This window comes from Pseudorasbora parva, chromosome 2, assembly GCF_024679245.1.
Source record: "Pseudorasbora parva isolate DD20220531a chromosome 2, ASM2467924v1, whole genome shotgun sequence".
Classification (NCBI taxonomy): domain Eukaryota; kingdom Metazoa; phylum Chordata; class Actinopteri; order Cypriniformes; family Gobionidae; genus Pseudorasbora; species Pseudorasbora parva.
The window spans coordinates 37,134,255-37,158,360 of NC_090173.1; the positions used below are offsets into that span (position 1 = coordinate 37,134,255).

The following is a 24,106-nucleotide window of genomic DNA, read 5'->3' on the forward strand; positions in this document are numbered from 1 at the left end:
GATGTTTACATTATTGTTCAGATTATGTTTAGGTTCAGCGCAGTGTGGTTTACATTAGTGTTCAGATTATGTTTAGGTTCAGTGCAGTGATGTTTACATTAGTGTTCAGATGATGTTTAGGTTCACTACAGTGATGTTTACATTAGTGTTCAGATTATGTTTAGGTTCAGCACAGTGATGTTTACATTAGTGTTCAGATTATGTTTAGATTCAGTGCAGTGATGTTTACATTAGTGTTCAGATTATGTTTAGGTTCAGTGCAGTGATGTTTACATTAGTGTTCAGATTATGTTTAGGTTCAGCACATTGATGTTTATATTAGTGTTCAGATTATGTTTAGGTTCAGTGCAATGATGTTTACATTAGTGTTCAGATTATGTTTAGGTTCAGTGCAGTGATGTTTACATTAGTGTTCAGATGATGTTTAAGTTCAGTGCAGTGATGTTTACATTAGTGTTCAGATTATGTTTAAATTCCGTGCAGTGAAGTTTACATTAATTCATTATGTGTTAGATTCAGTGTAGGGGGCATTTATGTTAGCATTCAGAATGACGTCATGTTCAGTGTAGTGGTGTTTACATTAGCAGATTTGTTTTAGGTTCAATCCAGTTTGTCACTGTGGTCATGCATACAGGAACTAATAAGGAGCTATTAGCATTACGAGGGAACTTACATGAACCTACGTCAGTTTAATGTTCAAACAGTGTTCAAGTTCAACAAAGTGACATTTGAGTGAGTGTTTATACAGCGTTTTGGTTCAGTGCACTGAGAGATTAATTATTAATTGCTCTTATATATTAGTTTTGGGTTGAGCAAAAAGCACATGCTCATGTAAGCTGACTTCATAAATCAAAAACTCCTGATCAGCTCCTGTATGCATGACCTTCCATTCTGTCTCTTCTCCATTTCTCTTTACTGTCATTGGTTGAGAAACCCTGAGCAACAGTGGACATGGGTTTTTCTTTAGTTGCCTGCTCTTGATAGTTTAATTCTGCTGAAATTACTGCAGATGGAATCTCACAAACTGTGTCTGGCAAGCTCTTGTGAGACCTTGTTTCTCAGTGGACAAACACATAAATACTTAGTCTAATGCACATACTTTCACACTCTCTGGCATTTCATACCAACCGGAAAAACAGGCTGTTTTAAATGAAACCCGTAAAACACAAAAGCCCTCCCACGGGATACACTCACGCTCTGCATCAATAATTCCAGAAGTTCATGAATATTTGAAGATTCCATACCTGAGATGTGACAGGAAAGAATGTAAGAGAGAAATGCAACTGAGTGCACAAGAGAGATTTGCGTGTGTGTGTGTGTGTGTGTGTGTGTGTGTGTGCACGCGCGCGCGTGAGAGAGAGAGAGAGAGAGAGAGAGAGAGAGAGAGAGAGAGAGAGAGAGAGAGAGAGAGAGAGAGAGAGAGAGAGAGAGAGAGAGAGAGAGAGAGAGAGAGAGAGAGAGACATGCCACTGCTTTTTTCATCTAAGTGGACCTCTAAGTGACAAGAGTTGTGAACAGTTATTGATGTGTTCAAGGATGGACAAAAAATAAAAGAAGGCAACTCTCTGCATTTCTAGAAAGTTCACTGAAACACACAAAGAGCATCTTGCCAAGGCAGATGCCGGGCAGCTGAAAAGACACCACTTTGATACCAGTCCAACTATGATGACATCACATCCAGTCCACACAGCAGGGGGTAACAGATGGCTTGTGTCATCTGCTATCTACCTCGGGTGCTTTCTAAAACATCTTCCGCCCTGCAAAAGATGTTGTGATGGAAGATGAATAGACTAACACATGAGAGAAGAAATAAAAGTGAAGGAAGTCTCTTTCAAATGTCTCCATGACGAAAGCAACTGCCTGTCTAAATGGGAAAGTTTATGGTAACACATATGTGTGTATGAACATGCAGGATTTGTTTTCTAACTGTCATCTGAGATACAGTCATTAATATAGCATTATACATAGAGAAGGAATTAATTTAGATGATACCTGAGATGTGAGCATTCATAATACCCTGGCAGCAAAGTCTGAATTATAAATGTCTGTTGCTGATGCTTAAAGCTACACTGTGTAACTTTTTTAGTTTATTCTTAGCTAAAAACACTTAGTTCTTTCAAAAATATATGTTCTCATTGAAGGGGGGGATTCTGAAATCCACTGCCGCTTCAATATACCTGTATATATTTATATCCTAATTAACTTCATAGTCAAAACTTTAATCAATATTTATCCTATATTATTATAATGATTCTATCCAGTTATGATTTTGTTTTAGTTTCTTGTTTTCTAAAGTGTGTATTTGGTCTCTGAGGAGTGACTGAGGGTCTGGCCTAGAGATGTGTGATGTGTCACTAAACACTGGCAACAAGGTCGTGTGTTTGGATTTGAGGTATCACACACCCCTAACATGTCAGGAGTGCAGTAACAGCGTTTGCTCACTTAGCCCGACTTCCAGATATGAAATATGGATTTGTCTTTCATTTAATTTATTATATTTTATTCCTTTTATATTTACTTTTACTGAAACACTAAACTCAAGATGAATATTGCCTGTACTATTGTCTGTACCTCTCACTGCGAGAAAGCTAAGTTTGTGTGTGTGTGTACCAGATCTGTGCAGGCCTAATGCTGGAGAAGGACATTTCTGAGAAAACACCAGACTTGAAGACGCTTTTTGGTGGCCTAGGAGGTCACTGTGATGTAATTCTGGTTATGGGGCGACGACTTGTCTACCTAGTTTGGCGATATGTGCTCCTATCTGAAAGTTGCTTACATTGCATTTTATCTGAGCCAATCAGAATGACGTGGATAAGACCTTGAAAACAGTATAACTGTTGAGACAATTGTATGTACGATAGGGCGAGGCAACGAGCCGGTGAGAGAGGGAGCACGGCCTACGAACTCCTTGTGAGACTTGAAGCTGACTTCTGCTTTTGAAACTGCAAACTATTCTAAGTAAATTTTTCTTTTAATTAATTGCAATCCTGACTCTGTCTTAATTTCTTCACTACTGGTCTTGGGTCATAAACTGTTAACCCCTAACATCATCAATGTATATTTACTTCTTCCAAGTAATAAAGTATTCTGGTAAGTTAACAATATGCCATTGAAAATACATACGGGTGAGGGGTTCGAATGCTGGTCACCATGTTGCCCCTCCATCTTGAAAGTACATTAGCCAAAGATGGACATACCCATAAATTCAAGCTTCGCCTTTTGCGTTTTAACACTCGATGACACCGTGTCGAATGTGAAGAGGGGGATTGCCATGTTAATCTTGGACTAAATTGGCCACCGTAGGAGTTAAAACGAAATCAGAATTGAGAGGAACAGAAACTATTATTCACTGGATGGTCATATACCTTTTCACCACTAGATGGGGGAAAATATCACACAGTGTAGCTTTAATATGAAAATATTGTCATTTGTTTATATTAGATATGTATTTGATCTTATTTGAATAATTAAGCGAGGTTAAACAAGTTAAGCGAGAAAAAAAAAACACTGGTGCCTCAAGTATTTTCACTACTACCTATTTTAGTCAAACTTCTTGAAGTACTGGAGTGATAAGCAATGACTGGTGAGTACATTTCCCTCTTCACTTACTGTGAGGTGATGTTAACTTATTTCCTATGCTATTTGCACTACTTCGAACTCAACATGTTCTCACCCTTCTGATTGGAATCTCACTTAAGATGGTGGAATACCCTGTGAAGTTCAATGATCAAATGGAACGTGCCTTCTCAATCTACTCAGGTCTCGGCCTGGATTTGGTCTTGAATGGGCTGATCTCGACTACAACACTGCTTTTTCCTTTTACATCAGACGGTATATTGTCAGTCCACAGAAAGTTGGTAGACAGAACTAAATCCACAATGGAGCTCCACCAGGTAGTGAAACAAAATGTTATTTTAGCAACAGCACCCGACAAAATTTTAACAAATGTTACAAAAATTCCAAACACATTCCTACCCAGTCAGGATTCTCAGAGAACACTTGAGCCAACTAGAAAACGGGAGGTCATTTGCTCTATTTTTCCATGGTTGTACGAGAAAAAAAAAAAAAACAGACATGGCTGAAGTGGACCAGACTAAAATAGACTTGAAGTGCATTTCTGAAACATGAAATTACTTAACTTCCACAGGGAAAACTAGTCCACTCCTAATAGGAACCTTAGTCCTGCATGCATACACACAAATACACACTACAGAGAAGGACAATGAAACTGGAGAAGTAAATGGATGGAAATGCAATCTGATGTAGTTTAATTTAATTGATTTGCGTATGCATGTGCGCGTGTGTGTGTGTGTTTTCCTGGTAATGGAGGGGTTTGTTTTTTGGTCCAAACAATATCAAAATATCCAATATATACCAAATATCTAAACATTCTTACATTAAGAAGCATTTACTAGAGAAGCAAAAGTTTTTGTCTTGTTTTGGGGGAAAATAACTCCAAATTAAGTGAGTTTTTGCTTGAAATAAGAAAAATAAACTGCCAACGAGGTAAGAAAAATAATTTTAATTTAAACTGAAAACAAGATAATTTTTCTTACCTCATTTCCTCCAAAACAAGACAATTTATTTGCTTGTCTATTTGCGTAATAAATGCATTTTTTCAACAGTTTATAAATCCTATTATATAATGTTTTTTTAAAGTAAAAATGCAGAAAGTTTTCTGTGATGGGTTGGTTTAGGGTTAGAGGATAGAACAGACAGTTTATTTATACAGTATAAAAATCATTATGTCTATGGAAAGTCCACATAAAACATGGAAACCCAGCGCGCACGTCAATCTGGCATCAATCTGTGCTGCACTCCTTTTAGGATTTTTGATCTTGACAAAGGTCAAACATTAGCTGGTTTAACTCACTCACAGGCATGAAAGCAACATTCTTTCATTTTCTTTCCATCATTTCACTCATCATCATTTCTTTTTTGTTCCTACCTTTCTCATTATAATGTCACAAATCCATAGAGAGCATAAGCAATTTAACGGCACATTACCATAATGCATTGGACGCTAAAGCAAAACATTAGCTGACTACCACTTGCTTCACATTTACATGTAACATTAGGCCACTATAAATATGCAACACATTTTTTTCCAGTCATTCACTGCACTGCACCCCTATAGCTTTTCTTGTAAACAAAACCCTGTTTCTTCCTTATCACAGAGCTTAAATACCGGCAATTACAGACGACAATCAGATCTCACAAACAAACTGATTCTCCACACACACGCTTCTCTAAATGATTGAGCATGTCACAGTGAGATATGACCGCAAGCAGACAGGGTGGGAGGCAGAGGCGAAAAGTTGAAATTAATGAGTTTAAAGGGTTAGTTCACCCAAAAATGAAATGTATGTCATTAATGACTCACCCTAATGTCGTTCCACACCCGTAAGACCTCCGTTCATCTTCGGGAACACAGTTTAAGATATTTCATATTTAGTCCAAAAGCGTATCAAAGTGTATGCACACTATACTGTCCATGTCCAGAAAGGGAATAAAAACATCATCAAAGTAGTCCATATGTGACATCAGTTAGTTCATTAGAATCTCTTGAAGCATTGAAAATACATTTTGGTCCAAAAATAACAAAAACTACAAATGTATTGTCTTCTCTTCCACGTTTGTTTTCAAACCTCAAATAAAGATTCAAACGGTTATGAATCAGCGGATTGATTCATGATTTGGATCGCGTGTTAAACGGCCAAACTGCTGAAATCACGTGACATTGGCGATCCGAATCATGAATCAATCCGCTGATTCATAACCGTTTGAATCTTTATTTGAGGGTTGAAAACAAACGCTGAAGAGAAGACAATGCTGAATAAAGTCGTAGTTTTTGTTATTTTTGGACCAAAATGTATTTTTGATGCTTCAAGGGATTCTAATTAAAGCTACACTGTGCGATATTTTCCCCCATCTAGCGGTGAAAAGGTATATATGACCATCCAGTCAATATTTGTTTCTGTTCCTCTAAATTCTGATTTCGTTTTAACTCCTATGGTGGCCGATTTAGTCCAAGATTAACATGGCAATCCCCCTCTTCACATTCGACACGGTGTCATCGAGTGTTAAAACGCGAAAGGCGAAGCTTGAATTTATGGGTATGTCCCTCTTTGGCTAATGTACTTTCAAGATGGAGGGGCAACATGGCGACCAGCATTCAAACCCCTCACCCGTATGTATTTTTAATGGCATATTATTAACTTACAAGAATACTTTATTACTTGAAAGAAGTAAATATACATTAATGAGCAGATATATTTTTGAAGGAACTAAGTGTTTTTAGCTAAGAATAAACAAAAAAAGTTACACAGTTAGCTTTAACTAACTGATATCTCATATGGACTACTCTGATGATGTTTTTATTCCCTTTCTGGACATGGACAGCATAGTGTGCATACACTTAAATACGCTCTCGGACTAAATATAAAATATCTTAAACTGTGTCTGAAGATGAACGGAGGTCTTACGGGTGTGGAACGACATTAGGGTGTCATTAATGACATCAATTTCATTTTTGGGTGAACTAACCCTTTAAGTATCAACAATAATCATTTCAACAAACCCTTTAAAAATATAACAGCTCAAAGTGCAATTCAGTACCTGGGCTGCATATTTTTGTGATGGAAAAGAGAAACAGAAGTTTTAAAGTGCTCCTATTATGCCATTTTAAAGGTTTCTCATTTTGTTTTCGAGGTCTCCTACAATAGGTTTACATGCATCCAAGGTAAACAAAACACACACACACACACACACACACACACACACACACACACACACACACACACACACACACACACACACACACACACACACACACACACACACACACACACACACACACACACACAAACACTTTCTTCATTGCAGCATCACCTGATATTTTGCTCACCATGTCTGAAACCGTCTGACTCTAATGACTCTAAACACCTCCTTTCTGAGAGCTTCAACTGCTCCGATTGGTCAGACGGTCCTGTCTTTTGTGATTGGTCTACCATTTACAGCGTGTGTCAGAACAAAATGCTTCTTGCTATATCTTAATTTGAGCTTTGGAGGCTTCCTCTGCACTTGAAAACAGTGATACGAACTGTAACAATGGTGCCGTTTTTCCCGTATCAATTTGAGTCCTCATCATTTGGATGTGCATACAAAGTGGATGTACTTTCGCAGCACAGAAAAAAGCATCTTTTCAACATGTCGACAGCACAAAGCAAACTCTTCCAGACCTCAGCTACAATTACAGTGTTTGAGGTGCCAGTCAAAGTAGACGTAGTTCACAGGCAGCTAATGAAGACAAAGGCAAGCATTATGCAAAAGCTACATAGGTTCAAGCAGGAAAAAAAATTATTTCTTTTGGGAGACAATAACTTTGACATTATACATTCACGAACAGCTATATAACACGCATGACCGGTAATATTTGAAAAAAGCATAATAGGGGCACCTTATGAATTGCTAGCAAGGTGTCTTGAGTGCATCACCTCAACCCTACCCAAAAAAGCCCTCCGCCCCACACACCTCCCACATCATTTCGACCTGCTTTGTATTCTGGAGCATCTGCTGTATACGTTCTGTCTCCAGCAGTGATGGCTGAAGAACAGAGGGAGGTAGACGGGTATCAAAGGGAGGCCAGAGCGATTACCATTTCAGTGCAAACACACTTTCAGAGTCACACAACCAGCTCGTGCACATATATGACATTTCTGTGACTGGAATACCCATAAACCCTTAACCTTGTGCTCAAGGCCACTATTTAAACATTTACAGATTTGTTTCAGCTATGTGTGTGTGTGTGTGTGTGTGTGTGTGTGTGTGTGTGTGTGTGTGTGTGTGTGTGTGTGTGTGTGTGTGTGTGTGTGTGTGTGTGTGTGTGTGTGTGTGTGTGTGTGTGTGTGTGTGTGTGTGTGTGTGTGTTGTACCAAATGTCCCAACGATGTAATATAAACATGAGATCACCTACATTGAGGGGACCAGCCAGTGGTCCCCACAATGTAAATGGATTTATAAACATACACAAATGTGTATAATGACATGGGTATGACAAAGGTGTCAATCAAATTCATGTTACTCAACATTAAACATCATCCTACCAAGACTAGATGAGTAACTTTGCTCTTGTCCTCATCCCTATACTATGACCTTACATAAAACAGACAACTTTCTATCATCAATGGTTGGGGGGGTTAAAAGTTAGTTAGTTTGTCTTTTATTGAGGTCAATTAACTTTTTACTAAGTCTTCATTAATTCCAACTTATTTTATCGTTTTACTTTTTTCCCAGATGTACACTTGTTTCGATCTTACAATATTAAATCCCATTATATTAAATATATATAATTTGGGGAAAAAATTCATAAAATATATAAAAAAAGAAAATTCAAAATTTGTTTAAACAAAACTTAGTGTTGTGATTTTCACCACAACAAACAATTTTGCAACAAATAAAGTTTTATCAAAGGTTAGTGTACTTGATTACCATTGTCAAACTGTGTTAGGGACATGATTTTTCAGGAAAAGGAAGAAAAATATAAATCTCTTTCAATCAAGCAATAATTTTGCTAAATTGTTCGTCCATCTTTTTTTATTTTAAGTGTGAAAAAATGGCTTTAGCCATTTAATTCCATTAAAATGTCTAATATGTCACTTCCATCAGTCAAAACTAAAGTTAAACAATAATATCATTCAAAAGTTTGGGTTGGTAAGACTTATTGAAAGAAAATAAAATTAAAATTAAAAAAATGTTTTTCATTTTTAAAACATTAAAGAAGTAATGTTACAGTAAAACAGAAATATTATAATCATATATTATTACAGTTAAAATAAAAAAGCTGAATTTTCAAGCATAATTACTCCAGTCTTCAGTGTCACATGACCCTTCAGAAATCATAATAATAATTAATAATAATAATAATAATAATAATAATAATAATAATAATAATAATAATAATAATAATAATAATAATAATAATATATGGATTTGGTGCTCAATTAACATTTCTTATTATTATCACAAATGGAAACAGGTGTGCTGCTTAATATATTGTGACATTTTTTATTTATTTATTTTTTTTTTTGGGGGGGGGGGGGGGGGGGGGGAGAACAAACACATCCCTGATGGAATTGTTAGCAGATTATTTTAACAAACTTGTGAGGCTTAAGAGTGAGAGCAGGATTTGGTGGTCAGATATCTCTGTTTTTTAAAAGCAGATATTTGTCTGTACATGGTGCTCCACTGAATATGTTCATTGAATTGAGTGATGGAGTGCGCTGCCAGTGGAGCCTCGTTGTCTGGTACTAATGGCTAACAGCAAACAACTCTGGGCTCCTTGGACCAGACATAGTGGTGATTGCTTGTTTCTGTCTGCAGGCTCAGACACAGGCTCCAGTCTGACCTAGTTCTGCTGCTGACAGGAAGAGAATTAAGACTAGTCCAGACACAAATCGCAGCACTACTTCCAGTCCTGACAGCTGAGCAGTCAATTACAGATGAATGACATGGAGAGATAGAGAGATGCTTAAATACATGCATAGAACGAAATAACAAAAGAGCGGTGATGCTACATATGTTTATGTTTAAATATCTAGCACCTCTGTCCTGTGGCATGACATTTTGTTCCACTTTATGTCTACACAATTACCAAAGTGACAATAAAGCTCAATTTGACCTGAATATTCAGGTAGCTGCTTAAAGTGGCAGTGAGTCTGAAAAAGCCATTGACCACAGGAGAGGAAGAACAGGCTCATGCACCTGTGTGGCATCTGTGGTGCCGTGGGATTGCCTCACTATTTGAATTATATCAGGTAATGATAAGAATCACTGAAGAATGACATGAAGCGAATATTATCTAGAAGTAACAGCTTCTGAAAGACTGCTTTCATATTCAGCCAAATATCAGAGACCATTTTAATCAGAGCAATAAAAGGTTTGCACATAATTTAATTTCACATCTGGGTGATTCTTCAATTAGGGGAACTTTTCTGTCCTCTAGGATGATTTTGAAGCAACAACAAAAAAAAAAAACTAGGTTTAAAAAAAAAGAGAGAGAGATTACATTTGCTTTTTATTGCATCTCTTTACTTACGTGTTGAGGTCTTCAATTACCTTTATTCCTATTTATAGAGAAATCTCCCTCCTTTTTCTCTAAATACACGCACACACACACACACACACACACACACACAAACACACACACACACACACACTTATGCACATACCATGAATACATGAACATACACACTGCAATCCAGATTCCACATGCACATCACACGGACATTTTTGTGACAATGTCATTTTCACCTGAAAGATGTTTATATTAGGGTGTTTGCTAATATGCTTTACATCACCGAGACATCCCTGCCAGCTGTTAGAACGACGTCAGGGTATGCATTTTAGACTTAATAATTTAGACCGTCGGCAATCAGATGCTCATACAGCTGCAAGACTTCAGCATGTGCCTACAATGGTAAACATAGTAAACAAAACAATGTTTCCTAGCAACAACAAACCGAGCAAAAATCTAATGTCAAAACACTTACACCCTGCTGTCCTAAAAAGTTTACTTGCAAACACGGTAAATAAATAAGTACTTTTATCTAAATTTGGACACTGTTCAACTGTTTGTGGTCAGTAAGATTTTTAGGCCCGGTTTCACAGACAGGGCTCCTTAGACTAAGCCAGGATTAGGCCTTAGTTCAATTAGGACATTTAAGTAGTTTTTATGTAGCTCAAACATGCATTTTAGTCTGGGACTAGTCTTAAGCCTTGTCTTTGAAACTACAGGTTAATGTTTTTGAAAGAAGTCTCTTAACAAAAGCCTTTATTTATTTAAAAATACAGTAAACATAAGAAAAGAAAAAAGATTAATGTTCTGAAAATTATTGCAATTTAAAAACTCTTTTCTATGTAAATGTACAACAATCAGGCATAACATTATGATCACCTTCCTAATATTGTGTTAGTCCCCCTTTTGCTGCCAAAACAGTCAATAATATCAGTCCGCAGAGCCGCAGTTTCGCCCCAGCCCCAGTTTCACTATAGCGGTTTATTGTTGCTCCTGCTGTTATTTTTTGCATCTGCTGTTGCCTGGAGGCCTTCAGGCTGCTTTACTGATATAAAGCAATGTTGTCATGAACACTTAAATATTTATTTTACTTGTTTCCCCCAAAAACGAACAACCTGGTATAATAAACACATATACCATTATTTTCAATGCCTGGTATGAAAAATGTACTTTCGAATAGACATTTCAAAGGTTTTTATAATTATCAAATTATTAGTCTAAAGTCAAGATAACTAATTCCTCAAGTTGATTAATTCTGCCTGGGGTAAATGCATAAACTTAAATAAATCGTACTTTTAAACAGGCTGAAAGTGTGAGCATATTAATTTGTTGGAGACATAACCAAGAAACAAATTTATTTTTTATTTATTTTTTTACATTTACAATTTAATAAATTTAACATTTAATTATTTTACCATTATAGCTGATCACTAACTAATAACTATAAAATCAAACAAGTGCAATTACAATAAATGAATAAATAAAATTGTAGTTTTATTCCCTTCCAGTGCCGTAACGTGCATCTTGAAGACATAACGACGCAATGCGCATGCGCGGTCAGAACTGCTGTGGTAAAACTGTGGCTCTGCAGTCAGACCCTTCTCAAAACAGCCCTGATCCGTTGAGGTATAGACTAGACCCCTTAAGGTGTGCTGTGGTATCTGCCACCAAGAGGCTAGCAGCAGATCATGTAAGTTGTGAGGTGGGGCCTCCATGGATCAGACTTGTTTGTTCAGCACATCCCACACTTCCTCGACTGGATTAAGATCTGGAGAACCTGGAGGCCAAATCAACACCTCAAACTCATTGTTGTGCTCCTCAAACCACACCTGAACCTTTGTGGCAGGGCACATTATCATGCTGAAAGAGTTCTGACCAGTTCTGATGCTCACATGCCCACTTGTTGGCACTTTTAACGGTGGACAGGGGTCTGCATGGGCACCCTGACTGGTCTGCGGCTATGCAGCCCCATACAAAACAAAACTATGATGCACTGTGTATTCTGACACCTTTCTATAAGAACCAGCATTAACTTCTTGAAAAATTTAAACCACACTAGCATGTCTGTTAGATTGAACCACATGGCCACCACACCAGCCTTCGCTCCACGTGCATCAGTGAGCCTTGGCCACCCTGTAGATGGTTCACCACGGTTCCTTCCTTGGACCACTTTTGATAGATACTGACCACTGCAGACCGGGAAAACCCCACAAGAGCTGCAGCTTTGAAGATAGCCATCACAATTTGGCCCTTGTCAAACTCACTCAAATCCTTACGCTTGCCCATTTTTCCTGCTTCACACTACCTTTGATGACAAAATGTTCACTTGCTTCCTAATATATCCTACCCACTAACAGGTACTGTGATGAAGAGATAATCAGTGTTATTCACTTTACCTGTCATAATGTTATTACTGATCAGTGTATTTTAAAATGTTATTTCTTCTGTGAGGGATTACTCCAGTCTTCAGTGTCACGCGATCCTTCAGAAATTGAAAGTGACACAAGTCACTTTCATTCTATGATAATGATTTGATGCTCAGGAAACATTTTTTAATATTATCAATGTTAATGCTGTGAGGCTTAATATTTTGTGGAAACCAGGATACATCTTTTCAGGATTTTATGATGAACATTTAATATAATATAATACAATACATGATTATATTATTATAAATGTCCCAAACTTCTGAATGGTAGTGTATATAAACTATAATTTGGTATTTATACACTGTAAAATGTGCATTTTTTAACTAACTGTAACCAAGTGCAGGTGAATAAAATAAAATAATATTTTTTGACATAAACAATACTTGTAAAGATAAATTGAAGAATTACCCATAACTAAATTTGCTAGGTGATGTGCAGGCCTATTATTAACCGCTGTATTAACTACTGTCTTGAGTAATAAAATTGTCTTGACAGATCATTGTTTACACCTAGTATTAACATCTCCTGTCACCACTTGTGATGTCCTAAACTTCGCAAATGAGACATTAAGCCGAGTGCTCACTCTTATTATAGTATAGTTTGAGTGATTGGATCCAAAAAATTATTGGACCCCATTTGGACCAGTACTTAACGCTGTCTGTTTGTGTTTGTATCAACCAAGATGACTGTTAGTACGGACCACAAAAAAACTGTCAATAAAGCAGCTAAGGGACCTGTTTTGACAACATATTTAATTATCATTTGCAGGTTCCAGTCTACATGTACAAAGATAGACAGACGAAGAGAGAGAACAGAGAGAAAGATGGACAGGAGGGGGATACAGAGGACAGGCAGGATGTCAAAAGGGATCTGGCTGTTTATTCATAAAGACTAATCGATTCACAGGAGGAAAGTGCTAAGAAAGCATCTGCAGGCTTTCTGTGCTCCCCAGCAAATTACACACTGATTGATATGGATCCTATAGCCACCAAGATTCAGATTTATGAAGTAAACTGTAGATATAGACACAAACACACACACACACACACACACACACACACACACACACATATTCAAAAGCACTGCACACACAGCTGTGTTCAGGGATGTAATTTTCTAATTTATTTTATGGATTATCTTGTGAGCCAAGACCTAAAGCCTCACAGTAAATCCTCTTTTATACACAAAAACAAACACATATACTCAAATAGACTGACTCTGACAACTTAGTAAGAGATTTTCGGGCCTAAATTAGCCATTACTGCGGTAACACTAAAAAACTCTAAGGGAGAAATCTACCCTCTGCAGAAACAGACAAGCTCTCCAATTAATTCAGATTGAGCCTGGAAAGAAATAACTGTAATTTAAGCGCCCCTGCTGTTATAAATCCCAAATGAATACCAGCATGCACCTGTTTGTGTCTGTGACTGAGAGAAATAGGAAGAGAATGAGTGAAAGGATAGATGGACACCCCTCAAGGTTACCTGTCAAAGCAATGACATTGCTGGAGGCTGGCGTATCCCATGTTGCCATATACTACGGATTAGATCTCTGGCTGATGGTTAGCTAAACAGCAGTTACACTCTACGTTTCCCTCTTAAATAAAACCCTCCATCCAATCATCATCAACACACTGTCACAGAACAATTATGTCATCATCAGCCAATCACAGGAAAGTTCACATTAAAACAATATAACGGCAGAGCTCTTCTGAGAGTAAATGCACTCAGAGTAACAAGCAAAAAAATTTTTTTTAAATAAGAATACTGAGGTAGTATCTCACAACAATCAAAAAAATCATAAGCTGCAGTTGGAAAAATGTTCCTGATGATTTTAGCTATACAGCTATACATTTTTCAATTCAATAAGCCTGTGTGTGTGTGTGTGTGTGTGTGTGTGTGTGTGTGTGTGTGTGTGTGTGTGTGTGTGTGTGTGTGTGTGTGTGTGTGTGTGTGTGTGTGTGTGTGTGTGTGTGTGTGTGTGTGTGTGTGTGTGTTTTAAATACAGCCCGAATTAAAGTGCTCAATAGACTGTAAACTTTTTAACATTTTATTTACACTACTGTTTAAAAGTTTAAGTCAAGGAGAATTTCTTTAAATAAATGTATGCTTTTATTCAGCATTAAATTAATCACATGTTACAGTTAAGACATTTGTAATCCTACAAAACTTTTCGATTTCAAATAAATACTGTTCTTACTTTCGATTTATCAATGCATCCTGAATATAAGAATTATGGTTTTATACAAAAGTTCAACCGCACAACTGTTTTCAACATTGATGATAATAATAAGTTTCTTGAGCATCAAACCATCATATTAGAATGATTTCTGAAGGATCACATGACACTGAAGACTGGAATAATGCTGTCATCACAGAAAGAAATTACATTTTAGAATATATTAAAATTCATTAACAGTTAATGTTAATTAATGTTCACTACATTATTAGTTTTACTGTATTTTTTCAAACAAATGCAGCCTTGGTGAGCATAAGATACTTCTTGCAAAAAATGATAAATCTTAATAAAGACCTCAAACTTTTGAATAGTAGCATACGCTTAATCATTTTATAATGAATAACACACAAGTTGGGTTTTGCACAGCAGTGCAGTTGACCTTTGTGTAGTTTAGTCAGTCTGAAAAAAACATCATTCTGACACTCTAGAAAAAGAGGTTCAGTAATTCGTCCCAGTTATCATTCCGCCGTCTACAAAATGACCACTTCTCTTCTCTCATTTGAGACTATAAACATGTTGCTATATGATAGAATCTCGCTATTATACAGAGCCTCTATCTCAAACGATGCTACACTAATTCAAAATCTATACAGCTAAGAAATGACATGAAGAAATGGCATAATGTAAATCCTTTCTCAATTCATGGCTTTATATTCAGACAGTAATATCATTGAAGGGTTGTTCTCTACAAATACACACAATGAATAATATTCAAAGCATCACCGTACCATTACAAGTCCTCGGGTTATAGTCGCGCAGCAGCAGAATGCAGCTGTCAGTCCTGTTTGAAGTGCTAATGCTCTGCTCATAGACATTTCACTACATAGCCACATTCATAACCAAAGTCACACTCACAACCGTACATTTTCAGCAGTCATGACCAAATTTTGAGAACAAGTTAGATGTGCTTTGTGGATTATATTTTCCTAGTCAATAAATAATTAAGGAATTGGGATGTCTTTCGGTTTATAAAAAGTGTGTGGTTGTAGAAAGATTGAAAACTCTCGTTAACTTGTTGAATGTCCCTAGAAGAAATGCTTCAGGGTAAAAATCTTCTTCATTTCAGTGATATATTAGATCATTGCACTTTTTCCCCATTCTGACCTTTAACGAAGAAAATGCTGGACTTGTTGATTAATATGTGATATTATGAAGAGCCTTAAAAGAGACTCCCTGCAAGTTCAAAAAACCCAAATAACAAGATGGTTTCCTGCTTAATGATCCAAAGGGTAGGAATTTAACAATCACAAAACAGAAAAAGAGCTCATTTGAGCTGGGTCTGATTCACTTTTACTCTACTGCCCAACTGTGCTCTACCAATTGATTGAGAAAACAGATGCAGAGTTTCTTACCTCATACCTGTGAAGTCAAACTATTTAGAGTTTAGAATTAATATCAAGCTGTTTAAGAATATTTATTATCATTATCTGTCACTATGGTTACAGGCAATGCACATGAGTTAGAATTTCTGCTTCATGGCCACTTGAGAGTTTGTCAATTTCAACACTGTCTGTGTTGAATATTCATTGTGAAAAGCAGACAACATGTTTTACGGTGCTGCACACAAACTGTCATAAAAGGCTAATCCTCTGTGATGTAAGTCATTGTATTTTGAATAACCTCTTGAGTATAATGATACGTCCCTCTGAATATCTGTTCGGCGGAACTGTAAAATGTAATTTGTAACCAATTCTCTACCTGCCATTCCCCCCAAAAAACATTTTCTGTGCAGACATTTAAATCAGACATAAGTCACTTTAGACTTATGTAGCAGCACTCAAACAAAGAGAAGGGAGACCCAAATGGGGTGGTGTCAGGTCGGCTATTTTTACCTATACTGGTTTACTCACTCACTCACTCACTCACTCACTCACTCACATCCTAATAGTGCTTTCACCCCCCTCTTTTCTTACATCCCCACTTTATGTTTCCGTTATGCCAGCCTGTCTTTCTTGACACCTACTTCTCCTTTTCATTCCTAAGAGCAATACTCTTACACGCTCTGTCCTCCACACCTTCTACACCTCCGCTTACTGCACTCTTCAATCTCTATTTATCTTTCCTATCATATTTTCCTGTGAAATGGGTAAAAGTGTGTGTGTGTTTGGGGGGGGCTGAGATATAGTAGCTGGTTTGTAGCTGGTCGATGCTGCTGGTCCTTAGCTAATTGTTTACTGATCCAAGCTAGTGGTTATGAGATTGCTAACTGGTCTATGTTGGTCATTAACAGGTCAATAGCTAATCAATCAAGATAAAAAACACATTTTTGACCACATTAAATAGTAAAGTATCTGTAACTGGATTGTTATAAGATGGTCTGACACAGTGGTTCTCAACCAGGGGGATGGTTAAATTAAAAATGAGTTATTTAAAAATAAAGCAAAAATAACTTAAAAATAATCAAGAAATTAATTTCTCTCATATATATATATATATATATATATATATATATATATATATATATATATATATATATATATATATACAAAAACCACCAGTGCAGTGTTATATATTTTGTTCAATTGAGTTCTTACAATATCCCAAATGTTTTCAACTATCTGTACATTTTGTAAAAAAAAAATAAAAAAACTGAAAAAATTGCTATTTTAACCAAGGAACTGGGACGTCTGAGGGAGTCACCTGTCAATTGCATCCTATCTGCGTTACCCTCGGTTTCCGAAACACTTTACTCTTAGCAGTGTCCGACAAGTATCACAGCAGCCTTTGAGCGAACGCACAGAGTAACGTCATAACATCATTGTAAACATACTTAAATGTATCTAATATGATAAACAGAGCTGTGTTACCTCATACTCATGACCAGATAAGCAGAAATGGCACTGAAGACGGTGTCCCGTCATAATAAAAGTCCCGCTGCTCGCAAGCCATGTGTTCGGCAACAATCTCTCCAGCAGCCTTGCTCAGCTTCCTCAACACTAGTTATGCAAAGGTTTAAAATATTTCATAGACTAGAAATTGTGAAAAAAATACCTTTAAAAGGCCCTTTTTCTTGATCCAAAAGGCTGTAAAAGTCACAGGGCCTTCAAAAATTGTTGTTGACAATAGAGGCTCTTGGAGTTCAAATATGGTTGAGAACCACTGGCCCAACCGCTTGTGACCTGCTAAAAAAACAGCTACATTTAGGAGACTAAGGAAAAGAAGGAATAGAGGGAGATAAATTGCTAAAATGCTCCCAGACTCTCGTTCTCCTGTTCTTCGGATTATTTGAAGTCTAGTTCATGTAATGAAGCATTAGTGTTCTCCATCCTCTGCAATTCCTTCTTTTTTAGACATATCGGCCCTCCCTTTCATGATTACCAAAGCTCAGTCCCAAGAGTGTGGCTATGCCTTCAGCAACCAGGCTCCTCCTTTCTTATTCTCTGCCTACTGCCTGCCTTCCTCAGTCTCTCTTGAAGCAAGCCGTTACCTAGTTCCAATCCATCTCTCGTCTGCTCTGTATATGCGTTTTTCTCTGCTGAAGAAATGTCTTGCCTTTTCTTGTAGCATTTCTGTCTTAGACCTCATAAGAAATCTTTTCTATCATTCTTGTGATGCCTTATTTCTTCTCCCAACAGACTCCAGCGACAAATGCCTCCAAGCTCTTGTTTGTCCATCTCGCTTCCTGTGGCTTTTTCTATCTTTTTTTCTGCCTCCATTTCGCAGCCTCCTTTCTGGAGAATGGACTTTGAAACTGTGAGATACAAGACAAAAGAGGAATCTAAAACTTGATTTTTATATTTTTATAGTCCTTATATTTTTTAAGAAAATACAAGTGCGTATCCAGGCAAAACTCACCACCACAATGCTACACTGATGTGGGTGGTTACCAGGGAGTTACTATATGGTTGGCAGGGTGTTGGGCGGCTGTTTAGTGACCCAATTCATAAGAGGCCTTCAAGGGATAGCTCACCCAAAAAATGAAAATACTATCATCATCTACACAACCTCATGATTTCAAACTATCATGCATTCCAGTCATACAGGCATGGAACAGCAAAAGAGTGAATTTTCATTTTGGTTAAAACATTCCTTTAAATGCATGTGAATATGTTTTTGATTGTATTTATAGTCCAACGGTTAAGTCCAAATGCCTGTATAATAGCAACTTCCAATCAACAAGCCACATTACTTGAGGTTCACAGCACAAAGAATGCAAGACAAGTTGCTCAGCAAAGTTTATTCCTCAGGGTTCAAAAAGTAATTGCCTTCAGAAGGACCACGAAATTCTCTCTCACCACATTCTCACACACTCACTAACTCCAGGTTTAATGGGTGTGATCCTTCCAACTGGTATTCCTACACGGCCACTAAAAAACTAAGATGCAAACCCACAAATATACACAATCACTCACACGTTCACACATTAAGCAAAAGCATCATAAGCAGACGGTTGCTTTCCCCTCTCCCTCTTTCTCATCCTTCTGTTTCTCCAGGCATGGATCCCTCAATTCATCTCTCAGCTTCCACACCCACTGAGCCAGCCTTATCTCTCCTATTCCTGGATACCCTGCTAACCAGCAGAGCCTTTGGATCCCACAGACACAGAGCAATCGGCATGAACCACTATGCACACAAACACATACATACACACCCTTCAACCCCACCTTGCCCCACCCCCTCACCAAAAGCAAAAGGAGGGAAAAAAATGAGGAATGAGGAAAACGACAAACACAGCAAATAATAAAATACCTGCTACATAAGAATAGATGAAGGTTGACATACCTTGGGATGGTGCATTTCCCATAATGCCTTCACCACGCTCCGCTGCCTGCAAGAGAGAGCCACCAGCCTGCTTCCTGATCCACCCTCCTGGTCCTCCTACTCTCTTGTCTTCACTCCGTGTCGTTAACCTCTCCCGGAGCCGGCCGCGCTTCTATTCGCTCCTTTTCTCCTTCCGTCCCTGCCTTCCTTTGTCTTGCTCTCTCGCTCTTGTCCTCTGTACCTCTCCCTCTCTCTCTCTCGGCGCGCGAGATGGGCTCGCTCTCTCCAGCTGGTTCTCGCAGGCAGCAGCACCGTATGCGTGTGAGGCGATGTGTGTGCGCGAGCCAGGGAGAATGAGCGTGTGCGGTCGTGTGTGCATGTGTGTACGTCCTTGCTCGGCTCAGTGCAATCGAGCTGGCTTACGAGTGTTGCAGAAGCTGCAAAGAGCTTTAATAAAAACACAGCTTGTACTAAGCAACAAAAAAGAAGAAAAAGAAAAGAAAAAAGAAAACAGTCAGTGATAGATTAGCATGGATTTAGTTGTTCTCTTCTTGCTCTCTCTCTCTTAAAGGTACAGTTCTTAACTGCAGTGATCGTGCTAATCTCTTTTCGTTTTGCCCTTTTCTCTTTTTTGGTCTCCGCAGAGTCCTTTGTGGAGGAAAATTGGAAGCCCTAGGGATTGGAGCTCTCCGAGGTACTGAAAGTCACGGGAAGAACCCTAGAGAGTGATGCTGAGGCTAGGCGGGGGGAGGGAGGGACAGAGAGCCATGGAGGTCCCTCCACATACTCAGAGTAAACACCAGGATGGTAAGGGGGACCAAATTTAACATGAAAATAAAAGTGGGAAGAACCTAAAGGGATAGCATCCCTGTAAATGAATTAAGATAATGACAGTATAAGCATAAGGAAACTCAGTGATACTGTTTGGTGGAAGCCCAGGATATAAGTGTCAAGGAAGTGTTGCATGATTGCGATGAAACATGGCGAGGTTGCCATGACAGCAGCATGTCCTTCTGCGTGGGAAGGGGAGGGTTTTTTTGCCCAAGTTAGCAGATGAAGCTGATGAAGGACAGAACTCTGTGTCTATTAGGTGCAACACACACACAAATCCTTCCCTCATACACATGCTCAAAACCATAAATACACAATAATGACGTTAATAAACAGTCACACTCAGCCATTTACCTCTGATCATAGACCACAAGTCAAACCACCTTCTCTAACATAATGGCCATGAAAATCTTCAAGGTCTTCCAAAAGGTCACGCAACAATTTCAACAAGTTTGAATGCAAAATAGCCAAACAGTTGTGACACAATCACAGCCAGATCCTGGTTTGTCCATGTACCATGATGTTTAGTCTAAGCATGTGCTTACATGTTTTCTGCATGATTCTTTGTGTATTTTCACCATCTGTTTCATGTCTTTACTCCTGTAGTGCATGATGTCATGTTTACACCGCGTCCTCTGCAGGCAAGCGATGAAAGCTCTGAGCTTTTGACCTAACTATCTGCAACTGTGACAGGACATTTTGTTGATCAATTGGTTTCTATTTTTGCAGTGGTGGGTAGCCCAATCCATAGTGAGATATCATTGTCTCATTTTCTCTTGGCATAGCTGTACAATAATCATCAAATATGCATAATATTAGGGTTGCATAACATTATATACTGACATATACTAATGTCATATTAAGGTTATACTAAAGGTTATACTAAAGTTCTGTTAATACTAAGTCATACTTAGTCAAACTAAGACCCTGATATAAATCTGAGATCATGTTAATGATAACACCACTGACAGTGATGGGGTGTAACAATCCTGACTGACAAGGGGAGGGCTGGAGGAGGGTAAATGAGCTCTGGAGAAACATGATAGCTGATGATAGTACTGAGAGGAGCTTATATATGTTTGTCGAGATAGACGGCGTATTCCTATGGGTACACTGTAAAAAAAATCAGGTCTCCAACTGGCAAAATTTGATTTCTGTAAATTAAATTGCACCAATAAACAGAAAATCAGTTTGCCCAATTGAAAAATTTAGATGTGATCAGTCACTAGAAAATTTTCAATTGGAGACATAACTTTTTTTTCAGTGTAGACGTAATCAGCTGACAGCAAGCTGATGCGAGTTTGACTAACGTGACCTGCCAGAACTGACGCTATATGCTTGATAAGCACCAGGAAGTAACAATAAAATAGTAGAATTCGTTAAAAGGCCTAAACAAAACCAAAAAAAAAAAAATCAATAAAGTGGTATTTTTCTAGCCTAGAAATCTAGACGCACCCTAGCAGCAGCAAATCTAATCTGCCCGCGAGTGTCGTCTAGAAACTCTCAATACCCTTCTGAGCTGTATTTGCCTAACTCTTGCCGGGCCAATCACATCATGTATAGAGTCGGTGGGCGGGGCCATAATGACGACGGCCGAGTTGCGTTTGCGTGCTTCTAGTAAACACAGAAACTGGCGAACAGCGGCGGTCTTTCGAATCAGCTCTGACCGCGACTCTGGAAGACTTGGAGTTAAGCTTTTCTCTGAGAAAAGAACAAAGAGCAACACTGAAATCATTCTTAAAAAGGGAAGATGTGTTTAGAGTTTTGCCGACCGGATACGGCAAATGTTTAATCAGTCAACAAGCTCTGCTTCACCTTCGTTGCTCTGGTTGGTGTAGCGCTATCCCATCGCGTGCAGAGGGAGTTTGAAAGACAACCGTTTATCCCGCCCCTCGGATTGAGCCCTGTCTATGGTGAGTTTCCAGACCAAACATCTTAATGTGGGTCTGGCTTGTCAGGCTAGTATTTTTCATCAGAGAAACAAATTGCCAAAAATACCAATTTAATGAAATTAAACAACATACAGCCACATAACTAACATTACTAACATAATAAAGAAGAAAATTAATTACAATCAACCTTACGGAACTAGTCTTACCAAAACACAGAATAAACTGGTTTCAAAATAAAAAGCAGGTATATCTCTCCTATTACTACCACATTCTAAATAAGTCAAACTTATTCTGTGCAGCGGGAAAGGCGTTTTAAAAAGATCACCAGCCAAGCATCCAATAACCACTTACAGGCTAAATCAATTGGCAAAACAGTGGTAATTCAGTAACTCAAAAGACACAGAAAACAAAAGAAGAGACATGGATGCAGTAAAAGGGTTAGTTCACCCAAAATGAAAATTAGCTCATGATTACTCACCCTCAAGTTATCCTAGGTGTAAATTACATTCTTCTATCCAACAAATACAATCATTTAAAATGAAATGAGTTATATTAAAAAATGTCCTGTTTTTTCATGGTTTATAATGGAAGTGAATGGCTGTTTCGAAGTCCTTAAAAGTGCTCCACACGGCTCCGGGTGCTTAATAAAAGGCTTTCTGAAGCAAAGTGATGGATTTGTGTAAAAATATATATCCATATTTAAAACTTTATAAACTAAAATATCTAGCTTCCAGTGGACCGCCGTATGCATCGATTTACGGCAAAAGAGTAACCCTTGAACCCCTGAACTTTATTTATATAGCGCTTTTACAATGATGATTGTTTCAAAACAGCGTCACAGTGTTGAACAGGAAAATATTGCAACAAAATCTGATTTGGCTGTACAGTCATTCTGGAGAAAACAGTGATGTTATCAGCTTATTTTAATTTATCATATAGTGACAATGTTGGCAGATCAGTATTATAGTTTATACAATTAATTAAGACCTAATAAATACATTTTATTTGGATATTTAGTTGAATAACTTACATCGAAATTTTAGTGTCCCCAACTGAGCAAGCCAAGCCAAAGGCGACAGAGGCAAGGAACCAAAACTCCATCGGATAAAGCAAAACAAAACACTGCTTATGAATTAGAAGTCTAAAATGAGAATTGTTAAAGAGAAATGGCAGAGGACTTCAATAATCAATATAAGAGAAGAATGGCTTGTGTTTGTTGCCCAGCTCTAGCCATGAGAGGCGTCAAAGCTTACGATGCTCCTATACATCACATCAGGGGTTACTCTTTTGCCAAAAAACAACATGCGTATGGCTGTCCACCAGAAGCTAGCTATATTAGCATAAAATATGGACATTTTTCTCACACAAACGCACCACTTCGCTTCAGAAGGCCTTTATTAACCCTCCGGAGCTTTGTGGAGCACATTTTGATGGACTAGGGATGAAACGGTATGGAAATGTAACATCACGGTTATAGCGACCCAAATTATCACGGTTATCAATATTATCACGTTTTTGTTCAAATGAGATAAAGTGTTCAAAAAGAACCAATGCACACACTGAAAATATTTAAACAAGTTTTATATTAGAAAATGAACAAAAAATAAATAAATCAAGCAGCTCTATGCCCTTTTTTAAAGCAAGATTGTATTCTGTGGGATTTGCTTCCTTATATTGGCTGTCATCAATAGCACCACATAATGCATAAATAATAATTTGGTGTAAATATAATCTCTAATACTATCTTTATTAAATATGTTAAAGCAATATTCTCATCAGTGTCCTATATTAGCTATGATGCATTTAAATCTAGCATAGTTTGGGGTTGAGCCCAAACAGTATCCCAGTAAAATAAATCATATCCATATTTTCATTTGATGAAAATCATATGAATTTTCATATGACAGTTTATTTTATTAAATATCAAAAATCCAAAAGGT

At 37.8% G+C, this 24,106-nt stretch overlaps 1 protein-coding gene across 2 annotated transcripts in view; it reads right to left on the reverse strand.

Moving 5' to 3' along the window:
- The window catches only part of srcin1a (SRC kinase signaling inhibitor 1a), a 161,441-nt gene extending 141,451 nt beyond the window's left edge, over positions 1-19,990 (reverse strand). For both annotated transcript variants that reach the window (XM_067418889.1, XM_067418852.1), the window contains exon 1: positions 19,465-19,990. In XM_067418889.1, coding sequence (XP_067274990.1) covers positions 19,465-19,486 — 22 coding nt within the window. In that variant the 5' untranslated portion in view covers positions 19,487-19,990. The remainder of the gene's footprint in view (positions 1-19,464) is intronic.
- Between the last annotated feature and the right edge of the window lie 4,116 nt (positions 19,991-24,106).